The sequence below is a fragment of the Ischnura elegans genome, chromosome 7 (genome assembly GCF_921293095.1).
Source record: "Ischnura elegans chromosome 7, ioIscEleg1.1, whole genome shotgun sequence".
NCBI lineage: Eukaryota > Metazoa > Arthropoda > Insecta > Odonata > Coenagrionidae > Ischnura > Ischnura elegans.
Window position 1 is genome coordinate 8,926,754 of NC_060252.1, and position 17,389 is coordinate 8,944,142.

The following is a 17,389-nucleotide window of genomic DNA, read 5'->3' on the forward strand; positions in this document are numbered from 1 at the left end:
ATGAGTTGGTTGGTACTTTCGGGGTAGAACACCTCACATGAATTAGAAAGGTATGGGTAGAAATCCAAGTCAAGGCATTGTCCTTATATTTCATTTTTAGAAGTTTTGCACTTCATGTGCACTTGTGGGTGACTTGGTAAAGCTATGCCATTGACTTGTCCACAGTTATTCCTTGAATAAAAAGTATTTGACCCGTTAGTATGTAGACTGTGCTATAGCAGGAATTAATGTGTAGTATGTTCAATTCTGGGAATTCCTACTTCCTCTTACATGATGGTATGATATACATGAGTATGTGTTTTTCAAGCAGAAAATTGAGCAATGAATTTCTAGCTATGATATTCCTGGAGTTAGCAGGTATCTACTCCATAGTCATTTGTCACAATTAGTGAGGGAGTGAGGCCACTTCCAATTTGGGTTTGGAGATTCAGAAAGATTCAAATTTTTCAGGGTCACACGAATTTGCATTTACGCATTTTATATAGGGATGGTCGGATTGGATACCTTGGATCCAAATATCTGCATATATTACCCTTCATCAGATACATTGGATCCAAAGTCGCGGAAGACATCGGATCTGGATACGAAATTTTGAATAATAGCTTCAGTGAATGCAACGTTCATTAAAGAGTTCCGATTCTCTCTTTGAATGCGCCGTTGCATACGATTCTTGTCCTTTTCATGAACAATTTTGTTTGAAAGCTCTCACAGAAGTTACGAAGCAGAATTTGAGCCGTGGAAAATAAAAAAGGCAAAATACAACTGGCACATAGTGTGACTCTTCCCAAGAGATTGAACAATCATCGGGGGAATCTCAATGTCGTACGATAATAACCACGTCAAAAGTTACTACGTCGCAGATTTCAGAAAACCACCCTCGGCCGTCCATCAGCCCGTGCCTCTGTTGTTTTTTTTTTTTTTTTGTTTCCGAAATCACACAGGCCATAAATCATTTTCTTCTAAGGAAAATATCAAATTACATGAGAACAATTGAAGCATGTTTCATCCCTACCCTGTTTCACCAACTGACCTTTTTTGGCCTACCTTCTTCAATTCTCCATTTTTATACGACAAATGCTAGGTGAGTGACTTTCTGGGCCCGAAGATGTCTCGATAGCTTCGACAATTAATTGACATGCACAAGATTCAAAAAAGAATTAGACCAAACGCGACACATTCCTGACGATATATATCTGTTTATTTTTCAGCTCTAATTGATTGCCACTAAGTTTTCTGTTTAAAATTAGACTATACTAATATGCAACATTGTCCAAACAGCACAATTTTCAAAGAAATAAGTGCAGCATTAACCCCTCAAACAAGTAGAGACGGATTGGAAACGCCAACTGCATATGTCACGTAGCTCGCCCAGCTTTGCTTTGAAGGGAACGACGTCACTGAAGCAAGATCTGACTTGTTCGTCCTTGACTCCCTCATTTGTAGCCTCATTGCTTGAAATACGGAGGGAGCGTGCTCCCTCCCCTCCACCTCTCCTTTACACCCTTCTGCTGCCCACCCCTTCCTCATGCTGAGCGGTCGGACACCTCATCACAATTGACATTAATGCTGTTTTAAATACTGTTAATTGTGTTGCTGATTGCACAGTTGCAATTTAATTTGATGATATACTGATAAAAACGTCTTTCATTGTGTGGACACATTTCTATTGAGATAAGGAGAATCAATGCATGTCATGTGCGTGTACTGTGGTGCCAAATTATCGCGAGGAAGTGCTAAATCCACCTCACCATACTGAAGCATCTTCGGATGAAACACAAGTCGGTATGCGATGAGAAAGTGAAAATTGATTTAAAAATTCGGGGGAAACATGCATGAGGAAAATTTGAATTCTGTCGATGGCAGTGGGGTAGCCAGGAATTCCATTGGTGGGGGGTCCAAAACCAGGGGGTAAAATTTTTAAACAACAGGGTAGAAAGTAGAGGGTTTCATACTAATTTGAACACCCTTCATAATCGAAAAAAAACTTCATTTTTCAAAGAAATCTATTGTAAATTCATGATTTTTCAATATTTTGTTTACTTTCATGAAGGAAAGTAATTGTGTTTTTATATTTCGGGTGGTCCAGACCCCCCGGACTTACCCCTCTTGCTGTGCCACTGGTGAGTGGTTTATCCGAAATTTTTTCTTATTTTGATTTCCAAACCCAAGCGTAACAGTTTAGGTCGTGAGCATGTAATGATGTTTTTAAAAAACAACTTGAAAGCCTATGAAAATGATTTTTAATTTATGAAAATATTAAAATGTGTGTGAAAATCTAAAAAGCATTCCTTTGATTGTATGTACCCAGAATAAACTTAAATAATTACTTCGTTTAATAGCAGGAATTTGAAAATGCATTTGGATCCGAAAGATCCGGCTCCGAAAATCAAGGATCCGATCGGAATCCGAATCCAAAAAAATCCTGGATCCGTCCATCACTAATTTTAAATCTATATATATAAAAGAAAGTCGAGAATCGTGTTAGTTAGAACACTTATAACTCGAGAACGGCTGCACCGATTTTAGTGACATTAGGCTCCTTAGAATCGTCTCAGCCCCGGATAACATATAGGGCATTAAAAAATAGGAAAAGTTCACAAAAAAAATTCAACTTTATCTTACAATTAGAGATATGTTTTTAGGAGTTGATTGTTAAGACGGTCAAAAAAATAAGATTTTTTTTTCGTTTTTACTAATGTATTGACTGATCTTTTTAACAATATTAAAAAAATGTAAATGTTCAAACATGTTAAAAATATTAAAGTAATATTAAAATAGTATTAAAATAATTGAATTAGAGGTAAGCTCAGCTCGAATTGAGTTGTCAACAAACACATAACTACCGTGTGTGTAAACAAATCTCCAAGCAATTGTTGATTATCAGTAATGTCCGTGTACTCTGCATGAATTCAAATCTTTTAACTTTGTAATAAACGAAGACGAAGTCACCAACTATCTATCTGAATATTTAAAGTCCTTGGACGCACCTGGCTTACCACGGCACGATTTACAGCTAAAGGTAGGCTCTGTGTTCATGATCTTTAGAAACCTAAGCCAACCAAAACTATCCAACGGAACGTGTTTGGTTATTTAAAAAACTGATAATGAAAGTGATTCACACCACTACACTCTAAGGAAAATTCAAAGATGAGGAAGTTCTCAATCCGAAGATTCCATGATTCCAACTTATATGCCCTTTTGACCTTAAACGTATTCAATTTCCAATTCGTGATAACGATTAACAAATCGCATGGTCAGTCTTTCAGTTTTTGTGATGTTTGTTCTCAAGTGTCAGTGAAAACCCATGATTTTCTCATGGTAAATAATATGCGGTATGTTCTCGAGTCGGTAAACCATCCGCTGTATTTCTTCCTTCGCTTCAAGGGCGCAGCTAGGAATTAAGGATAAGCGCAGCTAATACTGGCGGGTCTGTAGGGTATAGAAAACTCGCCAAGGTAAGCGAGAGGTGTGGGGGCCCTCCCCAGACATTTTTTAGGATAAAAGGATCCAAATGGTAGGTTTTGCGGCTGTGTGAACAGTTAAATATTTTGTGACTCATCCGTCCCCCTAATATTAATAACCAAATGTTTTATACAAGACATTAAACCCGAATGTGTGGGGCACACCGCATGCAGCACGTTTACGCAGTGCATTTTTTCTAAACAGAGATACTATAACTGGCGTGCCTAAAGTCATTTGATACGAATGCTGCTTCATAGGGGCTTTTCTTACACTATTTTGAGCATCAGTCAAGCGTCGGTCTAGCGTTGCGTTAACCTGCCCCGTAAACGAGCCAAGTTTACGCTACGGACTTAGACCTAAAAACATTTTTTTACTGTTAATAACACAAATAGCCAACAACTGAATTCGTATAATTTTTATTTCATCAATATTTTCTCATTTAATTTATAATAAATCAAATATGATTAAAACGATACAGCCGCTCTTTATTTATAAATGGTGCAACTAAACTATAAGTTCATTGAATGTTAGGCGGTACGAAGTTCGCCGGGTCAGCTAGTAATGTATACAAATTTTTTTTTAAATACCAGGATGTAATAGAACATTTTGATAGTGAAATAAGCTACACTTTTTGGAGTTGTGAACCAGTGATCAAAAGAGACATTATCAAAAGAGTTTCTCTCAACTTTGGAATCATGGCAACAGCTCTTCCAGCTAGATAAAAAAATTTGAATGCCTGGTATATATTATTATTTGAATTTTTAAATTTGAATGAATGACTATATTGGTTTTATTATTTGGTAAATGTTTAGCTCCTTAAATTGTCATCTTATTGTATAAAATAATATTTTAAATAATATTTATCTTATTGTATAAAATAAAATTCTTGTCCTCTGTTTTGTTATTGCTGAGAAATATTTTTCATACCCAGCATCTGTTGCCTACCTGACTCCATTTACTGACAAATATCGCCAGCATCTACTGAATGATTGGATGGAATTTTTGTCAAACTGCCATCTGCAAGAAGTTGCTGAAGAAGATAAAAATTCAGAGGATGCAACTATTAATCCAGTTCCCCACTCAGATGATTGTAGTCCTATTTCTGTTCTTGGGGATGCCATTTTGATAAGAAAATGGTACTTAGAAGGCTTACCACGAGACAATGTTTCCACAGAAAGTGCTGTCCTCTTGAGCAACTCGGCCCGTTGGACGCTTTTTATTGACCCTCAAGGTCAAGCTAACAATTGGATTCGGCACATGGTAGAGTTCTTATATATATGAATAAAGTAATGCATGCATATTAATTATTCGCTTAAATTTAACTCTTTCCTGTCTTATATAAGCCCTTGTCCAATGCATACGAATTTTCTGTATAGTACTTATACTGAAGAACATCTGACATTTCCTGGTGTTCTTTTGTCCTCTATATCATTGGATACTGTCTCACAGGTTTTATCTTTGTTGCTGTTTTTCCAACATATAGTAGAGGCTTTGCTCTTTCTTTTTCTTGGTGGGCATATATTGTGATTTTGGAATAGCACTTGAAGGAATATTACTTTCACTATTCAGGGTAACAATTAGTTGGAGTTGGGAAGGGTGGAAATTGATTTGACCATCTTAGTAAGAAAGATAACGTACTCTATGATTAATTTATTTTATTTACTGAGAGGTATACATGTAAACACAAGGTCATAGTGAGCGAGGGAGGGTCTAAGGTTGAAACCACCCTGAAACGCTCCCTGAAGCATACCCCTTCCAAGTGAACCCCGCTGAAATTATCCCCTCCTTAGGTAAAACTCCCAAAAAATTTCTGGTTACAGCCTTGTATAGATACCATGGTTTTGAAGGGTTAGAATTTACTATTGGTAATAAATACCTGTTGCATTTTGAGTGCTTTTTATTGTTAAAATAGATGCAATGATAATATGATTATTTACACAAATCCTCTAACCCTCTCAAATATTGAAAATATTTTTAATACTATATTTCATAATTGAAAATGCATGATTCCAATTAAGGGGACCATGGAAAAGAGTATTGAATATTTAATGTCTTGAGAAGGAATTTGTTAGCATACCGAGCAGAAATAAATACACCTCTGAGAAATCCGTGACATTGCCATGGTTTAGGGCCTCAGGATAGATAGGTATTTTAAATTCCACATTTAGCTGACATTTCCAGCCGTTATGGAAATTCATTGCTAATGTCATTCGCCTTAAGCCAGCTAAAGCACTGTTGCCAATTGGCACAAATGTTAATATTACGCTATCCTATGTGTTATTTTATCTCTTAATGCTAAACAGGACATCATATTCACTGGACAGTATAGTTTTTGTCCATGAACTTATTGAAAAAACTATGAAGAATATAATCAGTGGAAATGTCTTCTAATGCTGTCACAAGATCTCACTATTCTTACCTTCCTTGTGCACCTCCTGTCAGAGATCAGTATTGGGTTAGTTTTGATTGCTTTTAGTCTTTTTCTGACAAACCTATCCCATCCGTGTCTTTCCCTGTGTACAAATATGCATTTAACAGATAACTGTTTTCGGCATAAGTTAAATACATCATTTTCAAACCATATGTGGCTGGCTTGCCAGTAATATAAATTTTGAAACCACATAGGCCACTGAAGGCCATTTTCATTTCATCTATGCAAGTTACCATTCCCAATGAAGAGCAGTGTTGGTAGTTTTATACTTGAGAGCAAAATAACTCAGAAATTGGAGCTAGTGGGACAGTTTTGTATCAGGTCATTCAATCTGCAGGGTTTTCAAAACGGAGACTTGTAAGTGGCAATATAAACTGCTGTCCTGACTTTACTGTTTGGAAAATTTCCCTTCCAGTGCCACCTAAGGCAAATATGCTTCAAATATCTTCATCAATATACATATTAGAAAATCGCAGAATAAACCAAAAGACCAAGAAAGGCTTTTAATTCCATTAAATCAATGTTTTGTAGCTCTGGACTAGTATCCCTTTCATACTTCTCTCTTATTGCTTCATGAATGTTCAGTGCAAAATAAATTGCAACATTCGCTCATCAAAAATCTGTGACCAATAATCAAGAGGCTCACCATCCTTACCTAGTGATGTAGTGCGATCCTTCAAATCAGGTTTCTGAGGAATAATGTTATTAATGGTGTACGAATTTTTTTCTTTGGCTCACCTGATGACAACTTATAGCAATGTGTCCCGTAAAAATATTGTCCTTGTCTGGGGAGAACTTTCACTACATCACTTCTGTCATCATCTGTGCTCCCTCCTTCACTATCAGTTGTACTTATCTGCGGGAGTCAACAGATTTTTGCTCTAGTTAAAAAAACTGCTATCTCAAGAGTTTTTATGGTTTCTTTAAAAAAAATATAGCCGACTGAAATAGTCCAAAATACATTTTGTGGATATCTAGAAGTAACAGCACTTGCACTTTGACATTTTACTCTCTGTGTTTCCCAGGCCCTTTTTTTTCCTCTGGCAATAAAACTTGATTAGATGTTCTGTCCCTGAATACTCAAGGGAGACTAACTGCCAAAAGAAAAGCACAAATGTTGCACTCCAAATATGAGCACACAAAATTTTAGAGTTCTAAGGGTTCCGTCATTTTTATAAAAAACATTCCATGCGTACCACATGCAAGGGGTACAAGAAATTAACCACTGTTTTATTTTAATTATTTATTAATTTATAATAAGCTTAACATTTAAAGAACCAATTGCGTGATATTTCCAATAAAAACTGGGTTTCATTTTCTTTGCTTTCACCTTCAGCAACAGCTTGCATGGTCATTCATTCTTACATAATGTATTTTAGAAAAATTACATATTACATATTTTATTAAGCATGTTGTGTTACTAAAAATACTTCATAAAAAGTATTAATTTTTCTTATGGCAGCAAAATCACTATGAGTTGTTTTTACCAACTTTATTATTCGTGTCCACCACCATTGAAGTCAATGATTTTTCCAATTTAGTGATGTGAGGTCTCTCAGACCGCTGATATCAAATTCAGTTGCAAATTTACAGAAACACATAATAAGACCATTAAATTTTAAGATTTTTGTATCCTTAAAATTCAAAAATATGTAGCTAACAAGAATTATAGGCAATTAAAATATTAGGCAACTATAATTGAAATAATTCATAATTTTAAAAATGCAGCAGTCTCTCAGTTGGCAGTTATGGGTTAAAATGTTGTTTTTTTCTTTTTCTAATATTAATTTGTAGTTTGTGGAGCATTTCTATCACTATATTGTCTACATGGTCTCAGCATTGCCTGCTTTGGCTATTTTAAATCTTAAGTTAGGGTCTGGCTCAATTGGCTGAGTCCTTTCATTGTAAGTGATATAATCAAAACAGTGGCGCCGACTCCATGGGGCCTGAGGGGGCCTGAGCCCCCTCAAAAATTTGTTATGGATGTGATGAAAAAATGTGTCAGGCTTGTCGATTTTCCTCAGAGTGTCCAATTATCAAAATTCGAGTTATCAGGGTTCTAATGCTGATAATATGACTCTTCTAAAATGCTTAAAAAAACTTAAAACTCACTACTTATAAAATTTCCTGGGGCAAGATCCTCGGTTTGGGCCCCCCAATATTTTTTGTAAGTCGGCATCCCTGAATCAAAATATGAATAGGTGAGAATTATCAAAAATCAAAACTGCACCCACGGAAGTGACATTTCACACTGATCAATTTCAAATCTGAAATTTATTTATGAGGCTCATGTGAAACTACAGTCAGAAATTGATTGTCATATTCATAGTTAATATGATTTGCACTTCTGATTCTACCTTTTTATTTTTACTGCTAGCAAAGAGAAAACCAGCTGGTCATTTTGAAATTGGCTGATCGAAATTTGCTGAGAACGTTAGAATCAGCTATTCGATTGGGAAATACTGTGTTGTTAGAAAATGTTGGAGAAGAACTTGACCCTGGCTTGGACCCTCTGCTATTAAGACAGGTTATGTATACTGCAAAAACTTAATGAAAGACTAACTTTATTGGATTGTTCATCTGACTTTAATGGACTTGAATTACCTTTTCAGACTTTTCAATCTGCCGGTGGCAAAGCAATTAAAATAGGAGATTCTGTGATTCCTTATAATGAGGCGTTTATGCTCTTTATCACTACCAAACTTCCAAATCCACATTACACCCCAGAAGTGGCATGCAAAGTACGTGTTGTTAACTTTGCTTTGTCACCCAGGTAAGTGTAGATCATATTAACCCCTCCATTGACCGATATCATTTAAAAATGAGGATTAAAATATTTTTAATGCAAGAAAATGGCAAGAATGTATCTTTAATTTGTTTATTGTTTGTGAAAGGGTTAGGGTAAAAGTTGCATAACCTTGCTTCAATATAGAAAACCAAAGTAAATACAACCAGGTTTATTGGATGCCAAGTGATACAGATGTGTCTCTCAATGTACTGCCACTCTCTCGTGGGAGGAAGTCCTTGGTTGCCCTTCTGTGGGCATCTCTCTCTTGCTGTACCTTCCTGGCACTAGGCTCCACATACCCTCGTGACATCAACAGGGACCCCGGGACCCCCAGGGCAGTGACCTCAGCCAGGTGGCTGTCCTTGGTAGTGGCGCTTGAAACTAAAAGCTCCGCCGCGGTCTTTATTTTTTTCTGAAATGGCACTTTTATGCCACCAAAATCAATTATTCTGCAAATGGGTCATAAAGACATTATCATTAAATGATTGCTCTTCGCAGGGAGATTTTTCGATAAATTTTTTCCTCCATTATAATGACAACATAGAAAGAAAATGTTATCTGTTACATAGTTCCACAAAATATTTTCATCTACTTTAAGTACATACTCCTTCATGATACTCCTTGTACAATAGAGTGGTTTCCTATTTTTTATTGCCTAAATCAAAAAATTATTACTCCTGGGGTATGTATTCCATGCTTTTAGATTTTTAAATGACGATATATATTTTTCGCGATTGAATGAAAAGTGAAAATTTTCAAGCGTGCGAAAACGCAACAGCTAAGTATGAGTGCTGGGAAAAGCCCATGTGACATCATTCTGGTTCCGGCTGCTGCTGTGTGAGGCCACCTTTGTGCGAGGCTATGAGTACCACAACAATGCAGGCTGCTAGCAGGTAGCACTTGGCTTATATAAGGATTATTAATGCCCTGTCAAATGAAGGAAACTTTCTGGCCATAGGCAATTTTAATAGGTGATTATTAAGAGATGTTTACCTGAGCTCTGTGCCTCATGCATGCATTGGTAATCTCAGACGATGTAAAACTCCTATATACTCGTATAGCATCTAAGGCCCCTGTGACGTCATGTGGAGTGGCATTGCATGGGCGCCAATCTGGCCTATTTCAAATGAGGTTAAAATTGACTATTAACATTCGTCTAAACTGGGATTTCTCTAACCAAATAGTTTTTATATGATGAATACAGTAATGGTGGGTAACAAATAGGGTGGTTTCCTATTATTTTTTTATTGATTTAATCGAAAGATTATTACTCCTGGAGTACGTATTTCACGCTTTTAGATTTTTCAATGGCAACATCTATTTTTCGCGATTAAATGAAAAGTGAAAATTTTCAAGCGCGCGAAAACGCGACGCTTAAGTATGAATGACGGGAAATATCTCCGTACGTCGTATTTCTGGTTCCCCCTCCCGCCCGGTGAGGTGACCTTGAGGCGAGGCTTAGCGCTGATACGTCGCAGGATGCTAGCGGATAGCTGAGTACCTTGCTGAATGGTAGCGCTTGGCTTAAAAAAGGTTTATTAATACCTTATCAAAAGAAGAAAACTTTCCGAACTTAGCCAGTTTTAATAGGTGATTATTAAGACATGTTTCCCTGAGCTCTGTGCCTCATGCATGCATTGGTAACCTCAGACGATGTATAACTCCTATCCTCTCGTGTAGAAACTAGGTCCCTGTGACGTCATGCGGAGTGGAATCGCATGGGCGCCAATCTGGCCTTTTTCAAATGAGGATAAAATTTGACCCTTGCCATTCGTCTAAACCGGTATTTCAAAAACCAAATAATTTGTGTATCATGAATACACTAATGGTGGGTAACGAATCGCAATCAATGCCTTTCGTTTTCTTTGATGAAGGAAACTACCCTATTGCTACCAATGCCTTTCATTTGCCTTGATGAAGGCAACTACCCTATTGCTACGTATGTTTTAAGGCCTATCCACTAGGCACTTCTCTGGATTGTGGTGGCACAGTTTCTTCTCGCCTCCTCTTCTTTAGTTCAACTTGTGTCTCACCTTATCCTTCCCTTTGATCTTCAGCAATCCCTGTCAGGAGTATGCTTAAAATCTTTTCTGGTCAGCTGTTCCATCTGACTATTTCTGACATTGCCAAACTACCTTTTGGCACGACACGCATAGCAAAGGGTCTGTTGCCCCTCACAAAACCCCTATGTGAAAGACATGAATTCAGAAAATTTCCAGAAAAATAAAAAAGATATTTCTCTCCTCCAAAAATAAATTTATATATGATTACTTCATTAACTATGTACCTATTTCATAGACGTCTGTCATACCTAATAGGCTCCATAATATTTCATATGAGGAAATTTATACGCTCACAGTAGTAAGCAACAGTGAATAAGCCCGTAAAATGAATAAGGAGAAGAGAGGATTTAATCTATGTATATTTATAACCGTTATCAAGAAAGATAGTAAGCTGATTTAATTTTTTAAGCTTAAGTAGGTAATTTTAAATTTTGTTGCAATGTTTCAAAAGTCATTTTGTGTGGTGCAAATGAAGTTCTGAATTGGTATTTTTTCTCGTCTCATTATTCCGAAATTTCAAACTTCTCCAAGTAATCTCAGTTATGCATTTTGTTTGATGAGCTAGCTATAAGGAAGAGCAGGGCATTAGGTTATTTTTTTTTCTTTGGGAACTGAGAACAATTTCTTGTACGTATTGCTAAGAATAAAATTAAAACTAAATGTGAGAAGCCTTCAATGATGACTGATTTTTAATAAATGAATTAACACTTTAACAGTGGCCTAACAGATCAGCTTTTAACATTGACTGTAATGGAAGAAAGGCCAGATTTAGAAGAAGCTAGAAGCGCCCTAATTATGAGCAATGCTCAGATGCAGCGTGAGCTGAAAGAACTTGAAGATAAAATTTTGCAGCTGCTAAGTACTTCTGAAGGCTCTCCAATTGATGATTTGGATTTAATTGCAACTCTTGATGCATCAAAAGTAAAAAGTAAAGAAATCACGGTAAGAAACTTTTACCTCAAAAACAAAAATATAAGAAATTATGGTAAGAAATATTTTATATAGATCCAGCAAAATGCATAAATTAAAATCAAAGGTATAAAAATTCATGTCCACTGGGTTTATTGCCAAATTACACTATCCCATTTTTACCCAATTATATGTAAAGTCTTTTGCAGAAATAGCCCATTTGAGAAAATTCCCTTCCCAGATTTAAATTATGTTGTTAGAATTTTTTAAGTTCTTTCTTCGTATAAGCATTTGGGTTTTGTAGTGATGAATCTATTTGATTAGTATAGGGCTAGATATAGAAATTGAAGTTGATTAGAAGTCTATATACTCCTTAAATGGGTAAAAAAAACTATATCAATTCCTTTAATTTGAAACTATGTCAAATTTAACTATTTTGGAACTACATATGTAATTTGAAAACAAAACATCATTAAATCAGTCCAATTTAACACATTGCATACGGATGGCGAGAATTCTCGTCATTTTTTTCCCGAACGTTTCGGATGGGTGATGAAGATTCTCGTCATTTAGGCATGTCAACCTTAACAATTACCTATAAAGCATACAATACGTATTCGTTAGTACGTTTTCAATTGTTGATCGTTATTCATAATGAATTGAAGCTTCGTAATGTTTGATTGGGTAAAGTTATATTCTAAACATTAGCTTTTTAACCATGTTTAAACCAAAGGCCTTACGCCCTAATAGGCACATATTTCCAATCTCAACACCTCCACCCAGAATTCCTGAGAATTTAAATACCCCGGTACGCAACGTGTTAAGCATTCACCCTCAAAACGTAAATATTCTTCTCTAATCACCCTGTTTACTCTCACTTTCTTAAAAATAGTAATACCTTCACAGGTAGGTATATTCATTGTTGTTCGCTGTGGACTGACAATATAAGATATACCTAGTTTTTGGAACCAAGGGTTGGAGAAACAATGGATGCAAAATCGAATTGTGTGCTTTGGAATTGTTTGCAGTTTGCAATGGATCCATTGCTAGTGTTTTTCATAGTTTTTTATATTCAATAACATTTCTATTTAATTTGTAGAAAATTTCCTTCAAATTTTTAAGTTGATATTTTTTATTTCAATTCAACATAGAGTACTCTACATATTCAGAAAAAAGTTTTAAGGGTGTCAAGATGATAATTGAAATACATACCTGAACTATAAAAAACAATTTTATTGAGAACTGGTGCGCATTCCTTTTAAGCAAGTGAAGTGAAGCACTATGTCCATAATATTTAGGGAAATTCACGTTGAATGTGGGATAAAAAAGTGTAACACACACATTTGGGTTCTGGAAACCATTAGCCATCCTCTGCCGTTCATCCAAGTGGTGCATTCTCTGAAGCTTTGGTGGTTCTCCAAAAGGGAAGCCAATTATGATGGAGAGGTGAAAATGATTCACCATAGTCCTGATGAGAGTGTGTTACCCAGAACAGCCTATGCTCCCCATGTCATTGTTTGCATTCTAAACGGTTTTCTATTGCCTGTTTATCTCTTATAATTACTTTTACTATAGATATTGGGTAGAATGGTATGCAGACTTGGTGGTGGGATGAGTGTAAAACTGAGAATCAGGGGTGGGTTAAGATCATTGTTTTAGGCAGATGATCACTTTCCGTGGTGCCTTGGTGGTATGCAATATTTATTAGAGTTAGTGCATCTCAGGTATAGCGTAAGTAGACTATTAATAATGAAAGACACTTTTAATAGAAGACACGGTCTCAGGTGTTACTTTGTGGAACTGCTTCATCATAGAATAAAATAAAATTACTTTGTTCTATTCCACACTTTATTTCAAATACCTGAATTGTACCTGATGATAGCATGAGATGCAGAAACGCAGGTCGTACTATTTAAAATAAAGTGTGGAATATAACAAAGTAATTTTATTTTATTCTATGAGAAAGACACTTTGTTTCTTTCATTATTAATAAGGAGCCCTTCCACCATGCATGCGCTTCAAGTTTCGATTTAAGTAAGTAGACTAGTAACTTTTAGATATTTGCCAATTATTTTCAACATTGAAGCTGTTGAAGTAAAAACTTTCATTGGAGAGCTTCCTTGAAAGATTACCATCTTTTTGCTTTCTTCAGAACTTGCATGAGGGCAAGCCACCCCTCACCCCTTACTCTGCCACTGCTGAAAATGCTCACATTTCCATACAAACTTTTTCTGTTTTTATGAAGGGGTGAATTGTTATAAGTGCATTTTTTTATCAGACCTTTAAAATGAAATTTTGTCTTTCTTGGATTTAGACTTTGTTGGGTAAATCTTTCCTTGCAGAACTTAAAAAATTCTCAATGCACCCCCTTTTGCCTTTATCCACCCTCTCACCTTGCCTGTGACTCCACAATAGTTTCCTGCTTCACCTATTTAGCCTGTCACTGCACACTGTAAAATTATGAAAAATATTTTAAGATAATTAGAAGTTATTTTCATGAAAGTGGCATGGAAATATGCCAATTGTTTTTAAAAATGGACTTCAGTGACTTATACTCCAAATGGTATCATTGCACTGTTTATCAAAATTGGTCAAATGAATAGAAAAACTTTGTACTTTTCCACCAATTTATTTTCATGGTACCACTAGTTACGATGAAGCTGCGTCATCTTCAGGTACCTAGTTTAGTTAAATCATTTAGTTAAAATCCCAAACCAGTGACAAACGAATCAGATCTTCGGAGCTCAAGTCCATTGAGTCTATCAAAAAGCAACTGGTTTAGAATAATTTAATCATTGAAAAGGCAGACAAAGGAAACACTGTGGTGATCATGAATAAGGAAGACTACAAATATAAGTGCTATGACTTCATCAAGAATAACTAAATAAAAAAACTTGCGGAGGATCCAACCAAGAAGGTTCAAGAAATTGTGAAAAAATCCCTAAACTCCATCCATAGGGTTCTCAAGTTCAGCAAAATTTATAACTTGACAGCGATTAATCAAAGAGCACCCAGTTTTTTTTGGCCTCCCCAAAATACAAAAAGTTAATACATATTCCTGTTCGGCCAGTCGTCTCCAGTGTAAAAGCTCCTTCTAGAAAACTTGTGGCCATTCTATATTCTCGTTGTGGAGAGTTGACCAATTTTCAAAAGTTTGGAGTGAAAAACACTAAAGACTTTTGTGATCAACTCTCCAAACTCCCCCCCCCCCCCCCCAGTAAATACATTTTGGTGTCTTTTGATGTGGAAAACTTTTTCACTAATGTTCTGGCTTCAGAAGCGGTTGAAGCAGCAGAAATAATTCTTTCTAGAATGAGAACTGAAACAGCAGTCATCATTAATTTTTGTCTCTTTTAGTATGTGTGGAACAAAATTATTTTAAATTCAATGGAGAGCACCACAGACAATTGGAAGGATTGGCAATGGGGTCACCATTGTCACCTCTTCCTAGCCAACCTATTCATGGACAATTTTGAACAAAAACTATTCAATAGTGGTTCAGTGAACACCAAGAACATATATTGCTGGTTCCATTATGTCGATGATATTTCTGCAATTTGGACGGGCATGGAAAGGCAATTTGACATTTTTGTAACAAGTTTAAACACCCAGTGTGACAGAATCAAATTTATGTGTGAAAAAGAGGAAAAAGGTAAATTGAATTTCCTTGATGTGACGGTATCCAAAAGTGCTAAGTGTTTTGAATTCACTATCTTTAAAAAATCCACCACCACAGATCATGTAATCCCCTCCGACTCCTGCCATTACATTTCCCAAAAGTTATCAACATTCCACTTCTTGCTACATATACTTCTGAATATACCCCTCTCCAAAGAAAACTTCAATAATGAATTGGATGCGAAAAACAGCGAATGAGTATAACAGAACACTTGTGGATAACTTGCTGCCAAGAAAACACTCCCTAAGAGCTCAAAATACGTTATTCCATCCGATCGAATCAAAGACAGATAAATTTAAGTGGAGTAAATTACCATACTACGGTTTTTTTTCGCAGAAAGTAAACAATAACCTGTTTCCCAAAAACCATTTCAAGATAGCCTTTTACAACAACTTGATAAAAATTAAACAAAAGAGAAAACTGATCCGTTTGACAACAGTGGTATTTATTTATTAGAATTAGAGATGTGCGAATAGTATCTGCGAATACCTCGAATACTAGGAAGAATTCGATATTCGAGTTCTCGAATAATTATGCTAAAGGTACCATCTCGAATACCTCGAATTCTTTGATTTTTGCATTTTACACTGTCTCACACACGTCATTGGTAGTAGACTCAGAAAAATTTGGAGAACTCTAGTCTTTTAGTGCATGCAGCGCCGTTTTAGCCAAGTTGACGAGAACTACATCAAATTTGCGGGTTAGAGTGGTGAAAAGAGTTCGACGTGGAGAACCGAAAATGATCACGTGAAAAAATCCAAAAATCCCAGGTTTCCTCCACCAGGAGAACCTCAGTGCCGTGGGATAGTAACTGCGTAGCACAATTCCCAAAATCTGCTACCTCCTCCATCCATCAGCCCTCGGACCCTCCTCCGATGCTTTCCTTATCTCCGAAATCAAACAAAAGGCCCACAAAGCTTGTGCAGGGTTTGTATTACGAAGACCATAAATCAAAAGCTTCAAAAGAAAATATCAAGTTACACGAGAACAATTGAAACCTGTTTTGTGCCCCCCCCCCCCTTTTCTCACCCACTGACCTTTTTCAGCCTACCTGCTTCAAAGTTCCCAGTTTCTGGAGGTCAATTGCTGCATGAATCACCAATTAGCCCAAAAGGTGTCTAGAAATGACTTTCGGCAATTGATATTACTTCACTATTGGATTGAAATATTAGTAATGTGTGCGTAATTTAAAAAAGAATAAGACCAAACACAATGCATTTCTGGCTTTATTTAAGCATTTTACGCGAGGAAATAAATGTCAAAATACAACGGAGACTTAACATTCTGGCAAGACTCGATATAAGCAGCATAGCTTCTCGGAAGTTGATGCGGTATTTTTTTCCCGAAAACATATATCAAGTTACCATTTATGGGTTGTGCTGTAAATCTCTATTGTTATAGTCACAGAGGAAGGGATATTTTCTCAGGATATTTGGTTTCTCCCTGATAGCAATTTGAATTCATCTTCTTATCTCGTGAGAACTTCCAAAGATGGATTGAAAATAATTGAAGAAGAAGAAAATCCGGTGAAGAAGCACGTGTATTTTGCGAAACGCCTCGGATTGTCCGCTAGCACTTGACAGCAGGAGTGGGGGTAAAGTGAGCTACCTGTTGAAAATAAGAAGTTGGATGAAGCCGAGCATCAGATGGGCATGCCGCTGAAATGGCGTTTGGTAGATAAGAATATATACATCAGACAGAAATCCATCGTAGCAGTGTAAATGCCAAGACGGCATGCAATCATTTTTTCGCGAGGTGGTGTGTCCCCTTAGAATATTTGAAAGAGATGTTAGTTGAATCAACTATATGCCCCAATTGTTTCTATAAAATGAAAATATTCCATTAATTAGCTAAATTCCTGTTTGAATCCTTTAAAGGAAATCACAATTACTCACCAAAATCCTGAGTTTCCTGCTGCATAGGCAAACTAGTCAAACATTCCCTCGTTCATCATTTTTTTCGTCCATCCCCTTGAAAAACGATAGACTTGCAACCTCTCCCAGTCCCACTTTGCAAAACACCTGTTGGAGGAGAACCACAGCAGTGATTTCTTCCCA

At 36.4% G+C, this 17,389-nt stretch overlaps 1 protein-coding gene across 1 annotated transcript in view; it reads left to right on the plus strand.

Moving 5' to 3' along the window:
• The window catches only part of LOC124161960 (dynein axonemal heavy chain 1-like), a 347,859-nt gene that overhangs the window by 290,427 nt on the left and 40,043 nt on the right, over positions 1–17,389 (plus strand). Inside the window, exons 23-26 of the mRNA XM_046538240.1 lie at positions 4,394–4,722; positions 8,271–8,420; positions 8,506–8,666; positions 11,461–11,686. Coding sequence (XP_046394196.1) covers positions 4,394–4,722; positions 8,271–8,420; positions 8,506–8,666; positions 11,461–11,686 — 866 coding nt within the window. The remainder of the gene's footprint in view (positions 1–4,393; positions 4,723–8,270; positions 8,421–8,505; positions 8,667–11,460; positions 11,687–17,389) is intronic.